This window comes from Malaya genurostris, chromosome 1, assembly GCF_030247185.1.
Source record: "Malaya genurostris strain Urasoe2022 chromosome 1, Malgen_1.1, whole genome shotgun sequence".
Taxonomy (NCBI): Eukaryota; Metazoa; Arthropoda; class Insecta; order Diptera; family Culicidae; genus Malaya; species Malaya genurostris.
Window position 1 is genome coordinate 12,916,305 of NC_080570.1, and position 25,643 is coordinate 12,941,947.

Consider the following 25,643-nt stretch of genomic DNA (forward strand, 5'->3'; position numbering starts at 1 on the left):
TGTCCCAAAACACTATCTGCTGTATTTTAGATAAACCATCGAGTTATTGTGAGAGAGTCGACCCAAAATTCTCTAATTTTCGTGCAATAAACAAGGTAAACCGTAAAACAATTGCATTACTGATTGTTTATTTACGTTGCAATCAGCTGATTTTGAAGTATCGATTTTAATCTCATCAAGACCACGATGTAAAATACCCTGGTGATCACGTTTTTCTATGTGTTAGTGCGGTTGTCATTTTGTTTTGGAATAACAGAAAGACGTGAAGAAGAAAAAACATAAACAAATGACGTTCCGGGAGTTGCTTTTATGAAAATATTTAGAGTTGGTTCTGTTTGCGAAAATATTGACAGTGAAATGCGGTGTTTTGTTCCGGGATGTTTCAATCGTTTTCTTCACCTGCATTTGAAATGCCACCCACAGCACAATCACTCCATTATCCACAATAACTGTAATAGATACCACAGTGCGATCCACCAAATCCTTCCTCCAACGAAATGAACAGAATCGGATGTGTCTACAATTTTCTATATTTCGACGTTACCTTGCAAGCCCTTGAAGAAAAAATTTCCAGATTTTCAATTAGTGCCAAAGATTCGCCAGGCTGCGCGACAACTGGAGTAACTTAGAAGTGAAATCCCGATCTGAAATGGTCGTTTGTTTATGTTTACATGCTTGAATCCCGGCGCGCCATACTTAATTTCGTGAGAAAATTACCAACACAACCAAAACTGTCTTATCACGCCACCAGTGTATTTTACGTCGTGCATCAAGACAGTGTCGTGAAAGGGGGCTGGAACAATTGCACAGCAAAAAAGAATTGTAACAATCTCAATGCGATTATCAATAGATGCGAAAAAAATTAGACGTACTGAACATCAAATGCAATAATTTTCTGTTTTCGAGAAATATTGCAAATAAATTACACGTTATTACATCTAAACAACGTATTGAGTAGGTTATATCTACTTGACTGAATACTGTATACGATTCACATCAAAATTGCTGCAATTGGCAGTGATTATGATATAATATCACAACAATCTCGGTGTCGTTCTAAACGTTTTACTATTAAACGAAAAAATGCATAATTTCATATCAAAATCATATATACTTAAGGTGATGTAATGTACTCAATACGTTGTTTGGATGTAATAACGAGTGATTTATCTATTCCAAGCAACCAGAAGTTCCACAATAACTTAAAACATCCACTTTTTTGCTGCTCAAAATACACGCGGAACTTTTGAGAACTTGAAAGTACAGAACAAGTTTCGTGTGAACTTTTTCGCTGCATAGAAGCTGAACAATGTGGCTGTGAATAATTACTTAAAAGCAGCCCATCTTAGAATGCTTTGAGAGCTGCTTGAGCCAAATCAGTCCCTTTTATCCGAACTTTTGGTTAGTGGGGTCAATATTTCTCGAAAACAGAAAATTATTGCATTTGATGTTCAATACGCCTAAATTTTTTCAGATCGATTGAGAAACAAATCGAGGTTGTAACAATTCTTTTTTTTTTGCTGTGTATTATTGAATGAATTTCGAGTACATCACCACTAATGATCCACTTATCATCCACCCTATGCGTACTGAACATAATTGGCTCAAGTGACACGTTCCCCTAGCCTTTCTTTTATCTACGAAGGGTTCAGATATAACCGTTAGGAAAATTCACTAAACGCAAACTATTAAACATGACTGAACTAATAGCCTTTTTCGTCACGAGATGGTGTTACTGTGATGTTTTTTTGGATTCCATATTGATATATAATACGAGGTCTGTTCAAAAAGTACCCGGAATTCTCATTTTTCTAAAAAAAATATTTATTTATTCGTCTACATCTATATGGTCCCCTTCAAAGTAATCCCCCCTAGATATAATACACTTATGCCAGCGTTTTTTCCAGTCTTCGAAACACGCCTGATAGTCACTTTTTGTAATGCTCTGTAGCACTCTCAGCGATTCTGCCTTTATCTCTTCAATCGATGAAAAACGCTGTCCTTTCATGGGTCTCTTCAACTTTGGGAACAGGAAAAAATCACACGGAGCGATATCTGGTGAATAAGGAGGTTGGGGCATGATTAAAGCGATGGTAATGCGTTTGTTTTTTTGATCAAAATTCAGCAGTTTTGGAACGAATTTTGCTGCCACTCGTTTCATGCCCAAAACATTTGAAAAAATATGATGGCATGAGCCAACTGATACGCCAACTTCATCAGCAACTTCTCTAATAGTGATTCGGCGATCATCCATAATCATTTTTTCCACTTTTCCCACATTTTCATCGATTATTGACGTGCTGGGTCGACCGGAGCGTTCGTCGTCTTCAACGTCTTCGCGGCCATCTTGGAAACGCTTATACCACTCGTAAACACTTGTTTTTTTTCATAGTAGACTCACCGTAGGCTCTCTGTAACATTTCGCACACTTGGTTACACTTTATTTCATTTTTCACGCAAAATTTGATACAAATTCTTTGACTCTTCAATTCTTCCATTGTTTAAAATCGCCGAGCTCAAAAAAACACGTCTACACCAGCCGCTACAAGACAGAATGTAGCTGAAAATTTCACCATACATAAGGGACATATGTACCAACACAATAAAAAAAATTTTGACCACCGGACTGTCCAGACGCGCTACAATTCTGAAAGTAAAAAAATGAAACCTTGCGCAATTCACACAATATATCAACTCATAAGAACGAATTTAGATATTCAGTAGTGTGTAGAATCGTGTTAGTTTTATTCGTTTTCACGTTATTCAGATATGTATCTGACATAACCCACCCTTTTTTTTGTCTGAAAACCACTTGCAAAAAATTTCAGTCACGATTCATCGAAATTTCACGATTCATCGAAATTTTGATTTTTTCCCAACAATGCTTGTGATACGACAGTTGTTTTTTTTTACGAACTTAAGAGAACAAATGTTTCGTGCTCAATGCTTTTCAGCTAGAATTGTATTTCAAAATAGAATACGACAAATAACATTTAGGGGTTTTGGTTTGTACAAAAAGTATTTCGTTTCGATTACTTCGCGTTTCGCCTTCGACTCATCAGCCGAATTTTTCTGCGGCAGCCAGTAGTCGGCACCTAGTGTAATATCCTTAAAGGATCACATAAATTGTGTGAACTGTGCGTCTTCTTAGCGGTTCAAATTGAACTGTTAGGCGGAGATGGCGGTTCTATTTGAACTACTTTAAGCACTGATGATCCGAAGGCGAAACGTGAAGTAATAGAATACGACATATTATACGAGTCTCGGCAACTAGCTACCCAGAGCGATAGACACATGAGAATATTAATCGGAAATTCACGACAAACACTCGCTTTTTGTGCATGTATGTGGAACTGCAGAAGATTCACGAGAAAAGACAAATACGGAAGACATCACTGCACCAAAAAGTAGAATAAAAACAAGTTTTTATTTATTCTTATAATTTTATGCACAATACAATTCATTCAATACTTGCTACTGAACCTTGTGGCCATAATCGGACAGCTGTTTGTGTGTTACATACCCGGAAATGACATCGGCATCGGTGGGTACCAGCAGTTTCGGGTGTTTATAATCAAGCGGAGAGGTCTTACTTCTAGGTGCGTACACATATCCATTGGTGGTGTGCTTGGGCATCGGAGCTGAAACGTATCCGGAGGGGGCAGCAATGTTGACCACCGGTGGCGTACTTTTCGGTTTCACAGTTGATTCCACCGCCACCGCTGCCTTCGGTTGTTCCGGCAATGCGTTGTCGATCGATAGATGATGTTGCGATTTGTCATCATCGGAAAGCATCAGCAGATTGATGTCCTGTGGTGCCAGTTCTTCGTTTTCCTCCATCGATCCGACACTTGCCGTATCTTCCGGAAGAACGCGAGTGTTCGTGTCCGTGTATCTACCGTGACCGGAAACCGGTGGCAGCAAACTGTGATCATGGATGCTGTCCGAAAATTCGTGATAGTTATCGTGATCTTTCCATTTGATGGCATTGTCAGCCACAATCTCCTTCAGTGCCTCGGGTAGGACCACCTGAATGTCCTTGATGCGTTTCATTTTCTTCATTATCTTGTAAGTGCACACCATTAGTACGGTGAGGGCAAAGAATGGGGTTATGAATTGGAACAGCACCACCGACAGCGACTGTTCCGGGCCGTAGTTACACCAGTGGACCAGTGGTTTTGACCACTCGCCGTACAAAATGGTGGCATATTGATCGATGCTAGTCCAGTTGATGGATGGAGCCTCCCGACCATGCAGTTCACATTCCGCTGCTATGCCAGGATACGGACTGTAGTAGTGATGCGAACTGCCGACCGCATGGTCCGAATAGAAGGAATGTTTTTCACTGCAATGCAGTTTGTTCCACACCGTGTAGTTGGGGGCGTGGGGACTGAGAATTACATTCACCGCGCGTACCATAAATTCATACTTGTCCGTACGGTTAAAATCTATCGAACCATGCTGGCAAATAGGCCGCGAAAGTCGACAACGGTTCCCTTGAACGCGCGTCACCGTGACCGCTTCTTCGCTCTGTGCGTTTGTTTTAATTTTCAGTTCATAATACTCAATGCAACCGGCTTTCCGTTCCGGTGGTTGCCACACAATCGACAGTTTCGTATCGTTCAGATCCAACGATCCCGGTTGGTGGATCGTCCCTGGGGTACCAATTTCCGTTATGATATCGAGAGAATTGGAATTGTTCGAATAGCTAATGGTGTAAGCACGGACGATTATTTTGTAGTTCGAGAATGGTTCCAAATCACGCAGGGTGTAAGTGACATCGTGGGTGTAATTTTTCGTGTAAACTTTAGTGTGCAAATGGTTGTACCACACTTCATAGTTCATCTTACCGCCGTTAATTTGAAGGGGAGCTTTCCAGTGCAGTGTAACCGAATCATTCCGGATTTCCTTGTAAACCAAATCCCTCGGTGGCGATGGTGCCGCTTCCAGTGTTGTATTAAAAAGTGGATCACTGCGTGGACCGATCCTATTTTTCGAATACATTGCCACCTGAATTTTGTACGTAACATACGGTTTCAAGCCACTGATCCGGTGCGAAGTAATTCCGGTAATGTTGAGCGATTTCTCCGGGTCTTTGCAACTCTGATCACGAGGCGAATTGATCGGACAGTAGATGATGTTGTAACCTTCCACTATGGCACTATCGCCACACTCCAATTTCCATTCCAAATCAATGTAAGTTGACTGCATGGCCGGTATCCAGATGGTCTTCAGTTTGCCAATGTCATTCTTCTGTGTAGCCGTGCATGATGCCCAAACCATTCCGGAGGAAACATTCCCGGAATTGGCAGCTACAGCGAAATTCAACGTCGAACTTACATTATTCAGCTCGTAGCTATTTTTAGACCCATCCACATAGTCAAAGTTGATGGATCCGTTGCAATCATTCGGAGAATTACTGCTCGAGTTGCACCACAGCACCGTGTACGAGGTTACCTTCGCAATGTGCTCCGGAACTGCTTTCCACGAGAGCAAATACCTCCCGGAATCGGACAGTAGTTTGGTGATTTCCGGTTTCGGGACGCGATAATCTCGACTCGGTATAAACAATTCGCTGTGCTTCAACGAATCACCCTCGCTGTTCGAGCTACGTATTTCGAATGTATAATTGCCATCGGTCATATTGCGAAACTGCAGCATCGTACTGCCGTTTCGACCTTCGATTACGTTACTAACCGGGAACCCGTTCCGGGTGATACTGGTGATCTTATACTGGAATCCATTGGCCGCATTGTGTCTACTTTTCGGCACTTCCTTCCAGTAAACGAAAATATCGTTGTAGACGTTAATTTCAAAACCACCCAATGCCACCTCCGGCGGACTGTCCGGTCTTCTCGGTAGAGTATTAAACAAACAGCTGGAATAGTTGGACCACATTTCCTCGATGTCATCAGCCGTTGCCGTTTTCATTCGAATCCGAACATCGTACCGTGTGTCAGCAAAGTCCAAACTTTCCAGCGGTAGCGTGTAATTGGTTAACGATTTCGTTATCTTGCTTACATTCATGAATTTCCATATTTTGTTATCGAAACTTGATAATATTTTTACTTGAAACGTGAAATCTCTCTTGAACGTTTGCAGCTTATATGAAATTGACCAGTGTAGGATGGCACTTCTCGAAGTAACGTTACTAACCATACACTCCGACGGTGCTTCCGGGATCACATTGTTGAAATTGTTGACCACAAATTCCTGTCGGTTCGTTCCGAATATGTTCGTTGATTCCAGCACAAAATAATACAACTCATGCGATTGCCGGTACGACGAGTCCAAATCGACCGAACACTTCCAAGTGTTGTTGAATTGGCCCTCCAGTGGACAGGTAAAGTCCACGGGCGATGTGTCGAAGCGAAAGCTCAGATCATACTTCGTCGGAATGGGATTGTACGCTTGCTGAAAGGAACAGTTCATCTTTTGCCAATTCTCCGATCGGCATTTGAAATTTGTCACGTTGTACGGTTTGTAGCCGATTAAAACGCTTCGCATGTCCACACCCTTCGAGTTGTTCAACTTGCATATGTACTGTAGCGCATTGACCGACGAATTGTGCACATTTAATTGGATGGATGTTTCGTTAACAATTTTAACATACTGCCGTGGCACAGGAACATCTTTTATATAGAACATTAAATCGCTACTGGTGAACTGGTACGTTTCGGGGTCCGATCGATTCAAGGTGCAGTTTATGCTATACGATTGATTCACCAATCTATAAATGGGCGTTTGTGGCGAGATCCATCCTAGGCCCAGTACGGAGTAAATACACAGGAATAGTAAAAATGTTGATATCCGATAATCTTCCATATTTCACATTTAAAACAGCTAATACTAGAGTAATTCTAGAGAGACAGAGTTTGTATTGCTCAAAAAGAACAGAAAAACACGTAAAGCGCAGAAAACATTTTTCTTTTCTACAGAACTGTATCAATTCATGAGATTCCTGGAAACCGCTTGTTTTTGCTTTATCTTGAATATCATACTGTCAGTTGCGGTTGTGTGGCTGTGGCACACAACGTTAGAACATAGCTCAACTGCTAGGCCTCCCACTGTTCGAAAGCGTTTGCAGATTCTCGGAATTTTGCTCTCAAATCATTACTTGGTTTGACGATTCGACGTCGAAAATTGAAACACACTGTAGAAGAAAAGCCAAAATTAGAATATTTCGCACCAACCTTAGCTTGTATGCAATCATTTCACCTTAATAAAAACAAGAAAATATCAACCCAACAACAAACGCTCACTGTTTTGCTGTTAAAAATTATAACTGCTGTGAGTGAGTGACGGCAAATGGAAGATGATCGCGCAGACCCCGGATTATAGTGACTCGCAGGTATAGTCTGGTCGGAATGATTTTCATATGTCAAACGAACATGCAATGGAAGTGTAGCCAAACGAAATGATTTTGTTTTGAATGAATTTATACCCTTTTCCTGACAACGACCAATAAGCCATCCGTCTGTATTCACTTACTGACGAACGATGATCGTTTGAGTATTCATATTATCAGCAGACGAAAGAGGAAACATTTCTTTTACGAACACTGCTTTGTTTGAGTGCCAAGTTATCCAGAATCTTTTTGACCTGAATTCACTGATAAAAATCGACACCTTGGAGAAACGTGTTTAACAATTAATTTTGTCGCTTTTGATTAGACATTTAAATTGCAAAGCTTATTTAAATGAAATCACATTGAAACATGTAGATAATACTCTTTCATGCCATCTACCAAACAGCAGATTGATTCTAATTGTGTGGCACCTAATATCAATCACGTACCCAGAGGGGGCCCGAGGGGCCCTGGTCCCTCCCGAAATCAGAAACAGAAACGAAAAAAATGTTTGAGAACAGAGGTTTAAAAAGTTACAAATTACGTCAAGTTAGTCAAGTTACCTGATGGTTAAAGCTTCACTGCCGATAAAGCACGCAGCGGCAGGCCCTACAATTTTGTTTTGTTCAGATTCTAGAGGTTTTAACCTTAAGGTCACTCGCCTCTTCGGGCTAGAAAAACTATCTAAATCTATGTGTGGGAAAAGTAACGCATGTGACGTTTTGTAAGTTAAAGTCGTTACGAAGCGTTACATTTGTTACTTTTTTCTCAAGTATCAGACATACAGGCTCACATATGAACTGTGTGTAAAATTTGCTCAATCAGCGTGGCGAACACTTGCAGATGTCACCACGATCAACACAAGGTGCCACCACGATTTGAGTGCCGCTTTCACTTGAGCCACAATTTTTTGATGCAACATTCACTCACGCTAGATTTTTGTTTTGCTGTTCGTTAAAATGACAAGTTTATTTTTGTTTAATTCCGATCGAATTCTCGTGTAATTTATGCGACACGGAAATGAAGTTGTCTTTAACACTTAGGGAAATCTTGTGGTAAGTATTAAAATTGTTCTGGTTAGAATATTTCTGTAACAGGCAGGAGGATTTTGTAATCGTTCCGGAAAGTAGTGGAACGTTTTGAAAGAACACCGCGAACAGTCGCAGTAGTGTTTCCAACGTATAGCAAATTTGAAATTTACACAGGATTTTGAAAAATGTTGTTCGAGCCTGTATATTTGTTATCTGTGCTTTGAAAAAGTTCTATGTGATTACATCGTGAGATAGAGGCTTTGAGAGTTACGTGATGGTCAAAACTCCACTGCCGATTAAGCACGCAGCGGCTGGCCCCACGAAGCAGTACAGAGTCAAAACCACATAAAATGGAGGATGAAACTGGGGTAAAATAAATGACAATAATAATAATGCATAAAATTGTACTGGACGACCGAAAAGAGAAAGTGCGCGAGCATGACTAAGTTAAGCAAGATTCTGCAGATGAGAAAGATACCCTGCCGCTGGATCCCGCATATACTTATTTAGGGCTAGAAGACAAACGCAAGCGCACTTCGAGTACATGTTTGGCTGAATCCATTATGTATAATAACAGAATTATTAACAAACAATAGACGAGTGTTTCGAAGCGGTAGGAATGCCTCGAAGGGCGTCATAAAGGGACGGAAAGATCAGGGTTTTCTGGTATCGGCATAGTATATTTTTGGAGGATTACCTCAAATCACAGAAAACAGACATCCAAGCTATTACAAACTTTTTCAAAAATGCTGTGTAAAGCATACAAGTAAAAATCCGTTTGGAATCACCGTTGCGAACGACTTTGCACGCATGAATTACCATTGTATGACAGCTCGAATGCAAGAGCCCATAAGGGATAAATTTGGAAGTTGTTTTTAAGTACGTACCGATAGAGTATTTGTACTTCTGGTGGAATGAGACCAATTTTCCTTTTTATTTTGTTGAAAGTAGTCAATTTCCAATTTCGCTAACTGTTTCATTTATTTCGCCCAGCATGCAGTATAGCAGGCATTCAACGTTCATATCAAAATCTTGTCACTTTCTTGAATGGAAGAAAACAAAATAAATTTCTTGAAACAGCTTGTCTACTTCTTGTCGGACTGTTTTCATTGTAAAAATGAAAATATGAGTTTTGTTCGAAACTAGCAAAATTATACCTAAATAAAATAAAGAGATAAAAAAGATGAAATTTCACTCCAGACGGTATAGATAAGAATAAAGTAAGCGGTACTAGCACAAAACAAAAAATTAATTCGTGAGTAATTTATTTTCATAATAACAAAATAGTTTGTATACACTTTAATATGAAGTTCAGCAAACATTCTACAAATGCAAGCCGTTCGTAACTTCAAAGATCTATGGATATCTATCGATAAAATCTATTTTTCAACAGTTTAACACTAACTCAATGTGAGAATACGACCTTATGTACGTTCCACACTTAAAACAACTTATCCTAACGCTAACTTACTACCAAACACAATCTCTACCCTACTTGTTCAATTCCTCCTGAATCTCTTCCAGAGTCAATCCTTTAGTCTCCATCATGGTGGTCAGGGTGAATACGAATGCTACTCCGCACAAAATGCCAAATATCCAGAACGACCAGTGGGATCCAACTGCCTCGTCCAGTGAGGAGAAGAACTGCAGTACCAGGAATCCTAGCACCCAGCAGGTGGACGCCACAATCGAGGAGGCGATCGGTTTAACATCTGCGCGGAACATCTCACCCAGTACGGCCCATGGAAGGGGTCCAAACCCGACACAATAGAGTGTGACAAAGAAGATCAACGCAAAAATTGGCAACCAGCTGATGCTTTCCACTGCATCCGACTTAATGAAATCCATGTAGAAATACAGTCCCATAAGCCCGTGGGCAATACACATTCCACCGGCTGATGCTAGTAGAATCGGTTTACGGCCCAGTCGGTCAACGATTAGTGGCGTAGCTCCACTGGCCAGGACCTGCACTATGCCAACTAAAATTGTTGAAATTTCCGGAGCTAAACTACTGCCTGTTTTGGCGAAAATAGTTTGACTGTAGAACAAAATAACGTTTACTCCAGACAACTGCTGGAAGCTGATTAAACCCGAACAAATGATCAACGCCTTCACGTTGCCTTTGGTTTGGAACAGATCCATGACACTCGCTTTGTTCCGCATTGCTTCCTCCACGGACTGGGTGGTTTTCTTCAGTTCATCTTGAACTCCATCAGCTGACATACCACGAAGGAACTGCAGAGATTTGCTTGCATCATTATGCCGGCCCTTGGTTATGTAGTAAGTCGGGGTTTCCGGCATAAAGAAAAAGGTCGCCGAGAATAATATCGGAAGCGCCAAACAGGCCCATTGCAGTGCGGCGTAGCTCACGTATGGTCCGATTACGTACACATAGAGAATACCGGCTAGAATAAGAGATAAAACTAAGTGTTGTGATTCGACTATATCAAATTTGCTGACTTCTTACAAACTATGCACAATTGCATGAGTGAACCAAGCGCTCCTCGATACTGATCACTAGCTATTTCACCGATGTACATCGTCTGTACCGTCATTACAAATCCTACTCCAAAACCTTGAATCAATCGAGCCACCAGAAGCTGGACAATGTTATTTGTCGTGAGTAGAAGGATCCAACTTACGATGAAAAAAGCCGAGCTACCCAGCAGGGTTAACCTACGGCCAAATCTTTGCGCCAGCGGTCCAGCGATGAAGGGAGCTGAAACGAACTACCGTTAGAATTCGGAGATGAAACCAAAACAACGGAAACTACAATCTCACCGATTAGGGCTCCCAGAGCAACCAATGATCCTATCCATGATTCCTCGGCCGTAGTTGGTATTACCTCCAGTGGATTTATGTTGGTATCGTTGGATTTGTAAACGGGACCCATCGGAGATGTCCATCCCAGGCATGTTCCCAAGGCTACTGAGGCGATGTTGACTAAAATGAGGAACACAAGTATGCGAGCATGAAAGTTGGTTAGTAAGCAGACATTTTTTCTTGGTAGTGGTCCAAGGCACTTTGACTTGATTTTTTGAACCCAAATTTTATGTATTTAATTTGAAACCAGACCCCAATCCGAACTCGACTCGAACTCGATTTGAGAACCACAAATTATATTTTGTAGTCAATAGATTCAATAATAATTCATTTATTTCTATTAATAATCATTTTCGTCTAACCTTTGAATTTGATCATTTGATTTGATCACTTCCATTTCTAACAGACCTGAAAGGGTAACGTGACGCCATCATGACATATGCGTGTACTGTCCCAACTAAATGACCGTTAAAATTATTAGAGAATCCGATTTGGGTGTCCTGTCTGTTAGTCTGTGATAGAACTATCGTGCTTTAATAAAGAATTAAAGTTCACTCATTCTTCGAGAAGAACTAGTTCTTTTGGACTATTCTCAAACGGATTTCCCATCTCTAGTTGTCAACACACTATTGCTATTGTAAAACAACTAGAACAACTCGACTCGAATTGGTTTGGAATCAGTTGTTGAATCTGATTCTGAATCGACTTGAAAATCATACAAAATTCCGAAGCAAATTTCAGACTACTTGACCTCAGAGTTGCCCCATTTAAATCTGTATCGAGGGATAAAACATCTGTATTGAAAATCTGTATAACAAAATGATAAGAACCCGAACTTTTCTTCGTTTGAATTTTATAAAGTTGTAGTTGAAAATACGTTGAAAGGGATTTTTGCATTGGAGCGTTTCGGAATGATGATATGATGAAAAATAATGAATATCCAATCTGTATATATTGTATATTTTCACTTTCGTATCCTACACAATGACCAATTATATGAAGGAATTTTAGAGTTAAAGCTATAATAATTACAAAAAAGTAAACATAGACAAACCGTTACAAACAGATTGGATCAGTATTAGTGTTTGCCGTCCTAAGTATTGGCATAATGACGCTAAATTAAATGTGCAAGCGCTGCTTGTTTAGAGATAATACTTTCAGCAAGAGCTATCAAATCGAAAGGAAAAATTTTAATTACTTCACCTTTTTAACGATTTCTTATAAAAACGGGCAAATTTATTTAAAATCGTAGTAGAAGTGAATGAAAAAGTTTTTACTCTGAGGTAGTAATGTTGATCCTAATTTATTGTGCGAAAACTAACGTTTGTTTAGAATTGAGCATTATACTTGGTTCAATACCATTTTTCAAATCCACGGAAATAACAAACAAAATATCCAAAATAAATGGTACTCGATCGCACACAGGTTTCCGTTTAAAAAAAATGTTGGTTCGAAAAAACCTACTCTTACTCAATTTCACACATTCCTGAAAATTTCCCATGTTTAATTGTAGTTTAAACTAAAAAAATAGTAGTATTCTCTTTGAAATCGATTTTCTTCTACTCCGAGTATACTTTCATTGCTGATATTTATTTGTACTATTGAATAAACGGAAGCATCGTTGCAAATCACTACTGCCGATATGAAAATGAAATACAGAATCATGGTCCAAAATGATCTGAAATATTTGCAAAATACAGTTTAATCTGTATATGTGGCAACCCTGCTTGACTGGGGACCATTGATCATGCTGGCAGTTTAGCAATGACACACACCAATGACCAGAGATGCCAGGTATGCATATTTATCTGTAAATCTGTAGATGTTTTGAACAAGCTGCAAACTTGTTTTTGTTGCATTTGAATAACGTATATTTTGTAGGCATTCATCATAATTCAGACTTTAGACGTTTATAGCGAACTTTTTCAATCTTGTCTGAAAACATTATAAAATTTTCACCTGACACCTCTGCCAAAGACCAGTTGCCGGTGTTGTAACAACTAAAATGTAGTTATTGATTTTGAGATCAGCGAGAATCGAAATTGCGAAAACCAATTCTTTATTACACTAAAATGTCAATTGCTATTGATAATACAAAATTCACCAAAAATTTTTTTGTTCTATATGTTCCATTAATTCAAAACAATTCTTGCTTTCAAAATATAATAGAATGCACTCATTTTTCCTGGAAGGATTCTTAGTGTCAGTAGGATCCATAGTACTAGCCATGCAATGATTATGTACACTAAGAATCGGCTGCGAAGTCTGTTGAAACAGAAAGGCCAAATTCCACAAAAGGAATGTAATGCCAGAACTTTGCTTACTCATTTTTCCTAAGCAGCCGCTTGCAATCTTAGCCCTTAGGGTGCGCAATTATGGATATATATATATATATATATATATATATATATATATATATATATATATATATATATATATATATATATATATATATATATATATATATATATATATATATATATATATATATATATATATATATATATATATATATATATATATATATATATATATACATCGCCTGTTGCACAAGTTCATTGCATCCGTTTTGCAAGTTCCGTAGAATTTGTGGCAATTAGCTTATCACTAAAAGGGTTACCAATAAACTCACTTCACCATAGAAATGGAACGAAAGATTGTTATTCCCGAAATGTATTTTATCGGCCAAATTATCACCGAGTATCAAGCAGATTTTACTCCACTTGCAAAATGGTTTGCGGAAACTCCATTTCAGTATATTGCTGAACAACCGAATGCTAAATAAGTAAATATACAATTATTTCGCTAGTAAAAGTTTTAACGCATTGATGTATCTACTATTCGCTGCACGAATTAAAACTAGTTAGCTGTTTGGAAGCAATATCTTGTCAGTGAAATCAAAACTAACTATTAATTCTAGATTAAGTGACGTTTCCTTGACATTTGAAATTTAAAATACGAAAGCTTTCTGGAGCAAATAGGAGAATTTTTGTTCAACGTTATTCTGTCTTTATTCTCAGTAAAATTTCTGAAATTAGCTTATTATGAGATATATTAGTTGAATCAATAATAACGTCAAAGCAAGAAATAAAAATTTATTTCACCCATTGAAATATGTCCGACTCGGATCGGTTAGGAATCGATTGTGGCATTAGATGCGGAATCTACTTGAGAACAACACTAAATTTCGATTAAGTTTCAGACGGTTTAACTGGTTATCAATGCTACATATTTTGGCACATGCAAAAAAGCGAGTTCAGAAAAGCTCAGAAGGGATTGTGGGTTTCAGAAAGTTTAGGAGGGGTTGCGCAAAGCTACACACTTAAAACGGATTCTCGAGCTCGGCATAATGAAATACCGAACTAGATCGGAAACACGACATTTTTTTGAGTAATTCACATGTTCTATTCCGAAATTCTTTAATGTAATATTTTGGGCTGTGCAAATCGCAGCATTTTTTATCGAGATTCAGCAATAAAGTTTAAGTGTGTAGCGAACTTTGGAAAGCTTAGATCGAATTTCGCGGTGAGATCTGAGTGTATGAGATCCGCAGTACTGGCAACAACACAGAAAGTTGAACTTGACAAGTCGTTTACTTGTTTTGAATGACACTGACAGAACATGTTTTTTTTCAAACGAACAGCGGTCGTCACTCTCCCTATTCATTCAGACAAAGTATTTCGAATTAGATCAATTTGTTTGTCTGAGAACGATTTTTTTCGAACATTGATAAAAGTTCCAAATAAAGACCGTAATAGGTTTATGAATACACATTTAGGATAGTTTTGTTCACTTATCACACCACGTTTCGAAACTAGATTTAATTCTCCTAATTACACAAATCTCGTTTGTATTTCTTGTTAATACTAAGTAACTCACCAGTAACACCCGCCAAAAATTGTTTGGTTGCAGATCCTTTCTCCATTCTGTAGTTTCCGTTTTCGACTTTTTCGAATGTCGCCACTGCTTGGTAGTTTAGATCAGTTGGATTCATTTAATATCACCAATTCCCTGCACGCCGAACAACGAAATAAGAAAATAAAAATGCAATTTAAATTTTTGCTAGCGTTAAGTTTAAACTGAAAACAAGTAATCACTAAAAACGAAAGGAAGGAAAGTGCTCTCACTTCAAAAATAACGTTAAACAGAAAGTTACGCTGCCGATCTATTTTGCGACCCGCTCAAAACTGCGATAGTTTCAATCGTCAGCAGTACATATCCTATCGGTTCAAATTATCAACTTCTATTGCCGGTGATATCTTGAAAACGTCTTATATGCCTTTTTTGCGAGCGGTGGACAATTTTCCCGATTAGAACACTTCACCATTGACTTATCAGTTCATCTTCACAATTTCTACCGTATGCGCCATAAAAAAATGACGAAAAGTTAACATTTAAATTTTGAAAAACTTTTTTTGGCTGTTTATTAATAGTAGTAAAAAGATTTATTTATATTGAAGCTATTGATAAGCCAAATGTATGCAATTACGTGGTAATCAGAATGATTCTCGTATATTTAACTTTCGTTGAATAGTCTACAACGAGTGACATTAAACAGTGTTCATCAATAAATCTAATAACACCTTTAACATTTTTTTACAGCGCATACTGTACTGAAGTCAAGTGGCTATGCTTCGAATGTGCCGCCAAAGGTGTTGTGGCACATTTTATTTGTAATGTGCATTGCAAAATCTAATTTCTCTTCTGTACTGATAGTAACAGTTATGGTTCATTGGATTGGAAGTCCGAGCTTCACATACAGTACTCAGTCTTTTTCAATATTTCGATGCTTAAAATTTCTGACCTAGTACATCATGTAATATACATACTAAAACATAGCTACGGATGTGACACCTAGTACTGACAGCGCACTATCAAAATTTCGCAAATAGAAATTTAAGTCAATAATTCCTTTGGCACTAAACCTAATTATCAAAACATTGCTGGGAGATACACATTGGTTTGTCTGAGTTAGGTTATTTTAAAATTGGCGAGGTAATTTGAAATTGATATTTTTCCTGCTGTGTAATGTATAATAATGTTATATTCAGACTTGTTTCCAATACAAAAAGAATCTCTGTACCCGATGACTACTGGTGAGATGAGATGACATAATCCGGAGGCAAAAACACAATTCTCGGTTAATTTTTCAAATTGCCGTATGAGCAAGTGACAGTTTCTCTTTGTTTACTTTCTCTTTCGATGATTATGACGGGAGTATAAAGGTTTTCTTGAATTTTAAAATTCTGCTGGAAAGTTGAGGGTTTCAGATATCATTTTATACAAAGAGTTGAGTGAACAATGTGAAAACCGCTTGGTAGTTAATAGAAGAGAAAGTGAACAAAGAGAAACTTATACGGCAATTTGAAAAATCAACCGAGAATTGGGTAGCTGCAGTTTCATACCCAGGAAAAGTCATCCGGAATTTTTCAGATAATACTAGGCGTACAATCACAATATTGTGACAATTGCCGGTAACTAAACAACCGATGATTGGAAATAATGGTCGCAATCGGAGGTTTCACTGCGGTAGCCGTTAGCCTTTATAACACCGGCACTTGAAAACTGATACCCCGTCGATATCGCAGTATAAACAAACTGCTGTTTACATGGTGAATACAAAAGGCATTTAGGGGAGGTTTTGTTTTGCTTCCGGTTCAAGTACCGGGAACTACAGTTCGATTGACGCACGTTCAAACGATTCGGGTTTTGATAGGGGAAATTGGAGCTGTTATCGGTTTGGTTGAAGAAAACCCTAAACATTTTGCTAGACATTGAAAAACTTTTTCGCATGAGGCCAAACCTAACCTAAAAACGTTCCACTCACAAATTCACAAAAAGGTCAGTTGAATATCGCGTGTACTTTTCTGCTGCTTCTTTTTGGACAGCTTAAAAGTACAGAACAAGTTTCGCAAGAAATTTCTCGTGTGGAACTAGCTGAACAATGTATTCCAGTCGCGTGAACTTACAAGTGTGGATATTTACTTGTAAATAAACTGCTAAAAATACTATTACTGAATTACGTAAGCTGCTTACGCCAGATCATTACGTTTTATCCGAAATTTTGATTACTTGGGCTCACATCACTCTAATTTAGTGCGAATCCAATTCAATTTCACCAAGGAAGAAACTGAATCTTGACTCAGTATTAGGCTTTCTGACAAATCACTTACAACCACAAATACAAATGAGATTGGTTTGTTGTCATCAGCAGCGTTGTCAGGTTGCCAGATTTGTCTGGCAAATGCCAGAGTTTTGTCGTTTCGCCAGTCACTCAAACTAACCAGATCTTTTGTCAGATTTTCCAAATTGTCCTAGATTTTGTCAGATCTCGCTAGATCTTTACGATTTTGGCCTCTATACGATAAGTGGGGAGACCTTTTTTTCTTTTTTTTGCTCACTGAAAATGAAGCCCGGCAAAAATTTCCTCGTATATAGTAGACCCAGATAAATCCAGATAAATTTTTGAGTTTTGACAGATTTTTGAAAAAATAACCTGGCAACTCTGGTCATCAGGAAGCGCCTGCAATAAATATGATTCAGACGATCAATCAACTTCGGTCGACGTCAATATTATTTTAATAATTTTTTTAGTCGGATATTACTGACGTACCGGATATCAAAACTTTACATTGTGTCCCTTCATATGAATTGCTTACAATTAATGATGTTGTTCCGTAACCGTTTCATGCCGGTGATAGTCGCCTGTTGCCACGTGTGAATAGCTCTTACATATTGTTTTGTTTTCATCATGAAACGTATTGGCCACCAATTCTTCACTAGGGTCGCCGTTCATTTTCCCAGGGATTGAAACCTCCGGAACCGTATCCGGATGAAACTCAGAACTTTACATCTCATGTATTATTTCGATTAAACAAATCAAACGAGCGAAAAGCTCATGATACTCCTGGGTTCCATACAAACAGATCACTATTATTTGGTAAACCGAATGATCAATTTAACCTAGCCTATTCTTCTTCTTCAGCCTTGACATGTAAAAGTTATCGGAAATGTTCAAAACTGGCAACTTTATTCGATGTTGCTATGGTTATCCTGATTTCGTTTTTTTTCAAAACCATAACAAAAATTTGTTTTCAAAACCATAACAAAAATAAAACGTTCAAATTCATGTCATAAATTTACAATTTTGAAGAAAACCAGCCTCCTTAGATGCTTCTGGAACCTTTTTTTATGGGATAGATTTCTTCTATTTTGAATAAACTAAGCCTAAAACAGATGTTTTCTGAAGATGAGTTTTAAGAATTTCTCTCTCTGTACCATGTCGTTATTTACCTTAATTATCTTAAATCCTTACCACATCATTTTGGCAGAAAGTTTTGTAGAATCAAATGCAAATTTGCGCGATAGTATTATTTCTAAAGATGACTGAATCAAAAGAAAAGTTAGGTTAGAGCGTTAGATTTTCCTGTAGAGGGACAGTTTTTTTGTGTTCAATGTTTGAGTTTTCTGGAATTAATTTCACTCCTTCACCTAGAGATCTAACAGCATATATAATATCAACTAACAAGAAATAATGCCCATGCAATTATATGGTACACCGCATAATATATGTCTACATAAGTTGTTTTTCCTTTGTATGGCAAACTCTATCAGTTTGGGGAAAAAGAAACTGATTTTGAGAGAACGAGCCTTTTCATTAAAAACAGATTGACGGTTTCCAGTATAGAAGGAAACACGTGTATTACAAGTTTTCAGTCATATGTAATCAATAAGCGCCCAATATAGTCATAAAGCTTATCAATTTATTTGCTTTTTACTATCTGAAAACAGATGATTATAGTAAAATTTGAATTGATGTTATACCCACTGCAACTCTTTTTTCATCAAAATCGAAATAATAAATAGTGCCCATGAATACACAGCCTTTTAAAATTTAGGATTTCAGCGTTGCCAGTTGTACAGACAATTCATTTAAGTATACTGTCCCGCTGACAGTGTACCACATATTCTAAAACGTATCCTTCCTCCTTGCAAAAGACTGGAATAGCGTTGTTGATTTTTTTTTAGAAAAACTAAACAAATATACCCCGTTGCTATTGTACTTGAGTTTCAATTCGAAGATAGCGTTTTCTTGCTTTACAGCTAAGTTTTTCAATAACCGATATCGGTTATCTTATTCTGTGATTTGAATTCATTGTGATCGTTTTGTTTTAGAATTCCTTCCAAGGTAGTAGAAATTTGAACATAGTTCCGATTAAGCTACATTTTCGATTGTTTCAAATTTCTAAGCACTGATTGAAAGCCATTGAAAAAAATCAACTAATTCTCCTTAGCTGACCCGGTTACTAACGATCATCGTGAACCATACAAGTTCCTAGTGCCCTACCGAAAAATCAATTATTGACTATCTAATAAAATACACTTCATACAACGATATCATTTTGTTAGAGTCCGGTTATTTTAAGAACCATTATATTTATTAAGCATAACTTAATGACTTTGTTGAACAAATTATTATTTTTTTTTCCATAAATACGTTTATTTCTTAAGGCAGTTTACATAAGTTTTTCTTCGCCGTAGCATCACTTTTACATAATATTCTTATCCTAATTTAATTCTAACATAGTCACAACGTTTTGAATTTATTAAAACATATTCTCTTATAGCTTAAATATCAGCTTAGGTAACTCGTCATTAATTATGAAATCTACTCGGAAATATTATTTGAACCAAACGATTAACTTCTATAAATTATAAAATAAGCTGTTATTTTCAGACATTTTGTTGATAATTTAATAAACTGTTTCGAGTTTGTTTGTATCATTACATAATTTTTATTCTAATTTAGCTATTGGTTGAACTCATGGACGCAGCTGGGATCAGAACTAAGTCTTAAAAGGGGCCTTTATTAAATTGAAACTCCAATTTTCTTTATGAAATGATAAATAAGTTTCATGTATGAAAGGTCACGACAAGCAAGAATGTCTCGAACTGGGATATTGGATAGTCTACCTTGGGTACGCAAAGAATTTATTAGTTGAGATCTGACATCACGATACTCCACGCATGTCCAAACGACATGATCAATATCCCGATAACCTTCTCCGCAAGCACAATGATTAGTCTCGGAGAGCCCAATTCGAAGGAGATGTGCATCTAACGTGTAGTGATTGGACATGAGTCTGGACATCACACGAATGAAATCCCTACTCACATCCAGTCCCCTGAACCATGCCTTTGTCGATATTTTCGGAATAATTGAGTGCATCCACCGACCCAGATCATCTCTATCCCAAGATGCTTGCCAGCTGGCAAGTGTTCTTTGGCGAGACGAGCTATAGAATTCGTTGAAAGCAATCGGTCGCTCATAAATGTCACCCTCAATAGCACCACGTTTGGCTAAAATATCGGCTCTTTCATTGCCAGGAATGGAGCAATGAGCCGGGACCCAGACTATAGTGATTAGATAATTATTGTTCAATATGTCGTTCAGGCACTGTTTTATTTTGCCCAGGAAAAACGGTTCATTTTTGCCAGCAGCGTTTGAGCGAATGGCTTCAATTGCACTCAGACTATCTGTGAAGAGGAAATAATGGTTTGGAGATAATGTGACGATTACACTCAAACTATAATGAACTGCTGCTAGCTCTGCTATATAAACAGATGCAGGTTCTTGAAGCCTAAATGAGGCCGAAACATTATTGTTGAACATACCAAACCCTGTCGCTTCTTCAATTCGCGATCCGTCCGTACAAAACATTTTCTCAGAGTCAATATGCCTGAACTTACTTGAAAATATTTTTGGGATTTCCGTCGAGCGTAGATGGTCCGGGATTCCACGCACTTCACGCTGCATGGATGTATCGAAAAATAAAGTTGAGTCAGGGGCACTTAGGATGCTGACACGGATAGGAATATATCTTGAAGGGTTGATTTCCTGTGACATATGGTTAAAATATACTGTCATAAATTTTGTTTGAGATCGAAGCTCGACTAGTCGTTCGAAATTATTAATTACCATGGGATTCAGCACCTCACATCTTATTAGCAGGCGTGATGAAAGCTCCCAAAATCGATCTTTTAATGGAAGAACTCCCGCCAGAACTTCAAGACTCATTGTATGTGTCGAATGCATGCAGCCTAAGGCAATTCGCAAACAACGGTACTGAATTCGCTCAAGTTTGATAATATGAGAGTTTGCAGCGGAACGAAAACAAACGCATCCATATTCCATCACTGAAAGTATCGTTGTTTGATACAATTTTATTAGATCTTGCGGATGAGAACCCCACCAAGATCCTGTTATTGTTCGAAGAAAATTTACTCTTTGTTGGCATTTCGTTATCAGATACCTAATGTGTCCTCCCCACGTGCATTTGGAATCGAACCACACCCCGAGGTATTTAAAAGTTAAAACCTGTTGGATCATTCTTCCCATCATATGGAGCTGAAGCTGCGCGGGATCATGCTTTCTTGAAAAGACGACTAACTCTGTTTTCTCCGCAGAGAATTCGATACCAAGATGAACAGCCCAAACGGACAAGTTATCTAAGGTATCTTGCAATGGTTTATGCAGATCAATAGCTTTGGGCCCAGTAACTGAAACCACGCCATCATCTGCCAATTGTCTTAGTGTACATGGGGTTACTAGACAGCTGTCAATGTCATTCACGTAAAAATTATAGAGGAGCGGACTGAGGCATGAGCCTTGCGGGAGACCCATGTAGCTAATTCTGAATGTTGCCAAATCGCCATGTGAAAAATACATGCACTTCTCTGACAAAAGGTTGTGCAAATAATTATTTATAACCGCTGGAAGTCCATGTTGGTGGAGCTTGTCTGAAAGAACATCAATGGAAACTGAATCAAATGCTCCTTTAATGTCTAAAAATACAGATGCCATTTGTTGCTTTTGAGCGAAGGCAATTTGGATGTCAGACGAAAGTAATGCAAGGCAATCATTCGTCCCTTTATTTCTACGGAAGCCAAACTGAGTATCTGACAACAAACCGTTCGTCTCGACCCAAGTGTCGAGACGTCGTAGAATAATTTTTTCGAACAATTTTCTGATGCAGGACAACATCGCAATGGGTCTATATGAGTTGTGATTGGAAGCTGGTTTCCCCGGCTTTTGAATGGCGATAACTTTCACTTGTCTCCAGTCAGGTGGAACAATATTTTGCTCAAGAAACTTGTTGAACAATTCCAACAAACGTCTTTTTGCGAGGTCGGGCAGATTCTTCACCAAGTTGAATTTAATTCTGTCCAACCCAGGGGCGTTATTGTTACAAGACAAGAGTGCTATAGAAAATTCCATCATTGAAAATGGGTTATTAATAAAACCATTATTTGGAGGAGATTCCCGTATAATGCTCTGCGTAGGAACAGAATCTGGGCAAACTTTCCTAGCAAAGTCAAATATCCATCGGTTCGAGTATTCATCACTCTCATTGCCCACGTTACGATTCCTCATTCGTCTGGCCGTATTCCAAAGAGTGCTCATTGAGGTTTCTCTTGACAAACCTTCGACAAAATGTCTCCAATAGCTACATTTTTTGGCTCGAAGTATGCTCTTGTACTTGGTTTCTAAAACCATAAGTTTTTCAAAATTCTGAGGAGTTCCTCCTCCCCGTTTTAGAAACGTCTTGCAAGCATTTTGTTTTGCGAGTTTAGCCTCTGAGCATTCTTTGTCCCACCAGGGGTTGGGAGGCCTTCTGTTAGTCGTTGACCCAGGAAAGCGTTTAGTTTGGGATTGTTCTGCGGCCTCCAGAATCGAACAAACGAGGAAGTCATATTCTTCAAGTGGGGGGAGCTCTTCCATTGAATTCAAAATACTAGAGATTCTACTTTGGTATTTAATCCAGTCGATATTTTTTGTCATATCATATGGAATACTAGCTGAATTAGCAATACATTTGTTACAGCTAATTGAGATGATGATTGGTAAATGATCGCTACCGTGTAAATCAGGCAATATTTTCCAGGTGCAATCTAGTCGAATTGATGTTGAGCAAAGAGATAGATCTAATGCACTTGGGCGTGCAGGAGGTCTTGGGATCCGTGTCATGCTACCCATATTTAATACCGTCATGCTAAAATTGTCACAAATGTTTTGTATTAAAGATGATCTGCTATCATTGTAAACGGAACCCCACATCATACCGTGCGAATTTAAATCCCCCAGAATCAATCGTGGAGCAGGAAGGGCTTCAACCATTTCATTAAGCTGTCGCTGTCCAACTTGTGCTTTTGGAGGAATATAAACCGAAGCTATGCAAATATCTTTGCCTTTAATGTTTATTTGGCAAGCAACAACTTCTATACTAGAAGTTGAAGGGATATTTAATCTATAAAAGGAACAGCATTTCTTAATTCCCAAAAGCACTCCACCATACGGAGAGTCTCTATCGAGACGTATAATGTTAAAATCATTAAAATTTAAAGCTATGTTTGAAGTAAGCCATGTTTCGCATAAAGCAAATACATCACATTTTTGACTATGCAATAAAATTTTAAATGAATCAAGTTTTGGCATGATGCTTCGACAATTCCACTGCAGGACAGTGATTGTATCATTTGCGGCGGGTGATAAATTATCCATCAAAAGATACAAAACCTGAGACAATTGGCCATTGAGCTGATAGCTGCTTCAAAAAATTTCTAGCTATTGGAAGGAATGCCATTATGAGGGTCTTTAAGGGTTCAGATATATTGAATGCTGAGAAAATCCATTCAACAATTTCCGAAAACTTCAGTAATCCTGTTGGTGGCTGTGAAATGGAGCCCACAGGATTATTACCTTTTTCTGTGCTAGATCCTGGATTGGTTTGTGAATTTGACAAACCAGGAGGCACAGTCTTTGGTTTTGACTTTTTTTGTTTAACACGGGGATCTTTTTTTGAAGATGAAACTTTAGGTGTCTTTTTTGGTAATTTGGAAGAAGACTTCTTTCTCTTAACTGACCCTTGGGTAGTGATAAACGAATTACCTTCACTATTTTCGTCAGAGTCAGAGTCCTCTGTTTCCTCTAGATTTGAAAACCCGTTTTCGGTTTCCAAAGGGGGGACATCAATGACCGTTTTAAGCATTTCTGCATATGTGCGCTTAGACCGTGCTTTTAAAGAAAGCTTAATTTTGTCTTTGTGCACTTTAAATGCAGTGCATACTGAAATATCCTCATGAGGACTTTCCCCACAATAAATACATTTTTCAATTTCCTTGTTGCAATCATTATCTTTATGAGGTCCTTCACACTTAATACATTTTGGTTTATTACTACAGTAAGTAGCTGTGTGTCCGAATTTTTTGCAGTTCGTACAATTCATTACATTTGGAACAAAAAGCCGAACAGGGAGGCGAATTTTATCGACATAGACATGGGACGGCAACGCAGACCCGGCAAATGTCACTCGAAACGAGTCTGATGGGCGATAAACTTTTTTTTCCTCTTCATGAACTACTGAGTACAGTTGTTTGCACTCCAGTATTTTCACACCCTCAAGCATAGAGTTCTTGAAACGACCAACACCATGCTTGAGTAAATCATCTACCGAAAGACTCGCTTCGGTAACAACACCGTCAATTTCGACATCTTTGGAGGGTATGTAAACTTTATACTCTTTATTGAAATGTTCCGAAGAGACAATATCATTCGCGTGTTTCAAATTATTTACCACAACACGAATTTTATCGTTATTTACTTTTATGATCTCTTTGATTGAAGAGAATCGTGATGTCAAACCTTTAGAAATTTGGTAAATGTTTAATGGCTTTGATATACGTCTAAAAAAGACTATCCAAGGCCCAGAAGAGCTCTCCTGATATTTTTTCGTTCGTGGGGGTATAGGGTTCATGCTAGGATTTACGTCCATGGATTCATCCATCACATTAAAATTTTTAATCAAACTTTAAAATAAAAAATGAAACCAACACTACACAGTACTCAATCAAAAGGAAAAGAAAAAACTTCTACCTTGAAATTGTTGTCTATCTCCGTTGCACTGCCGTGTAGATCCTCGTTGCTCTAGATGTTCTTGTTGGATGCTGATTGTTGGATGTGATGCTACTGCTACCTGACATCCAGCACCACTCGATTTCCGATTTACTTTTGTCTTCGCCAGCTGCAACCAGCGCAGGTCACCGGTGTATACCTGCGTGTTGTATGGCAGTGGAAAGACCGAGTTGTCTTGTCTCCTTCTTCCTTGTGCTCCGCACCGATATGCTTCTGCACCGAAGTGCCTTCGCACCGGTGTGCCTTTGCACTCTCCTGCTTCTGTGTGCCTTTGCACTCTTCTTCTTCAATGTGCCTTTGCACTCTCCTGCTCAGTACTTGTGGCTGTATATTGTGGCCTGGGTAGAGCTTGGGAAACGCCCTTTGTTGTTTCCTTCACCAGCTTGGCCCAGCACTAGGGCTCTCTTATGCAGCACGATTTTACGTTTTAACGGCTGCTGCCAACAGGTCTCTACCTGTAGTTCAACCG

At 38.4% G+C, this 25,643-nt stretch overlaps 2 protein-coding genes across 5 annotated transcripts in view; both read right to left on the bottom strand.

The window, feature by feature from the left end:
- Positions 1 to 3,423: 3,423 nt before the first annotated feature.
- On the bottom strand, positions 3,424 to 7,352 carry LOC131432846 (cytokine receptor-like). The gene is made up of 2 exons (XM_058599393.1): positions 7,219 to 7,352; positions 3,424 to 7,153 (listed from the first exon to the last, which is right to left on the bottom strand). The coding sequence occupies exon 2, from the start codon at positions 6,823 to 6,825 to the stop codon at positions 3,475 to 3,477; it is 3,351 nt and encodes a 1,116-aa protein (XP_058455376.1). The 5' UTR covers positions 6,826 to 7,153; positions 7,219 to 7,352; the 3' UTR covers positions 3,424 to 3,474.
- Positions 7,353 to 9,627: 2,275 nt separating this feature from the next.
- Positions 9,628 to 25,643, bottom strand: part of LOC131432852 (facilitated trehalose transporter Tret1) — a 29,791-nt gene continuing 13,775 nt past the window's right edge. For 3 of the 4 annotated variants that reach the window (XM_058599431.1, XM_058599414.1, XM_058599421.1), the window contains exons 2-5: positions 15,082 to 15,213; positions 11,161 to 11,322; positions 10,847 to 11,098; positions 9,628 to 10,784 (exon numbers count right to left, since the gene is read on the bottom strand). In XM_058599431.1, coding sequence (XP_058455414.1) covers positions 9,871 to 10,784; positions 10,847 to 11,098; positions 11,161 to 11,322; positions 15,082 to 15,196 — 1,443 coding nt within the window. In that variant the 5' untranslated portion in view covers positions 15,197 to 15,213 and the 3' untranslated portion in view covers positions 9,628 to 9,870. Of the gene's footprint in view, positions 10,785 to 10,846; positions 11,099 to 11,160; positions 11,323 to 15,081; positions 15,214 to 15,329; positions 15,481 to 25,643 lie in introns of those variants that run through there. The other variant, XM_058599406.1, reaches the window with a different exon arrangement.

Coding starts and splice junctions, on each gene's coding strand:
- LOC131432846 (XM_058599393.1), bottom strand. CDS start 6,825: ATGGAAGATTATCGGATATCAACATTTTTACTATTCCTGTGTATTTAC.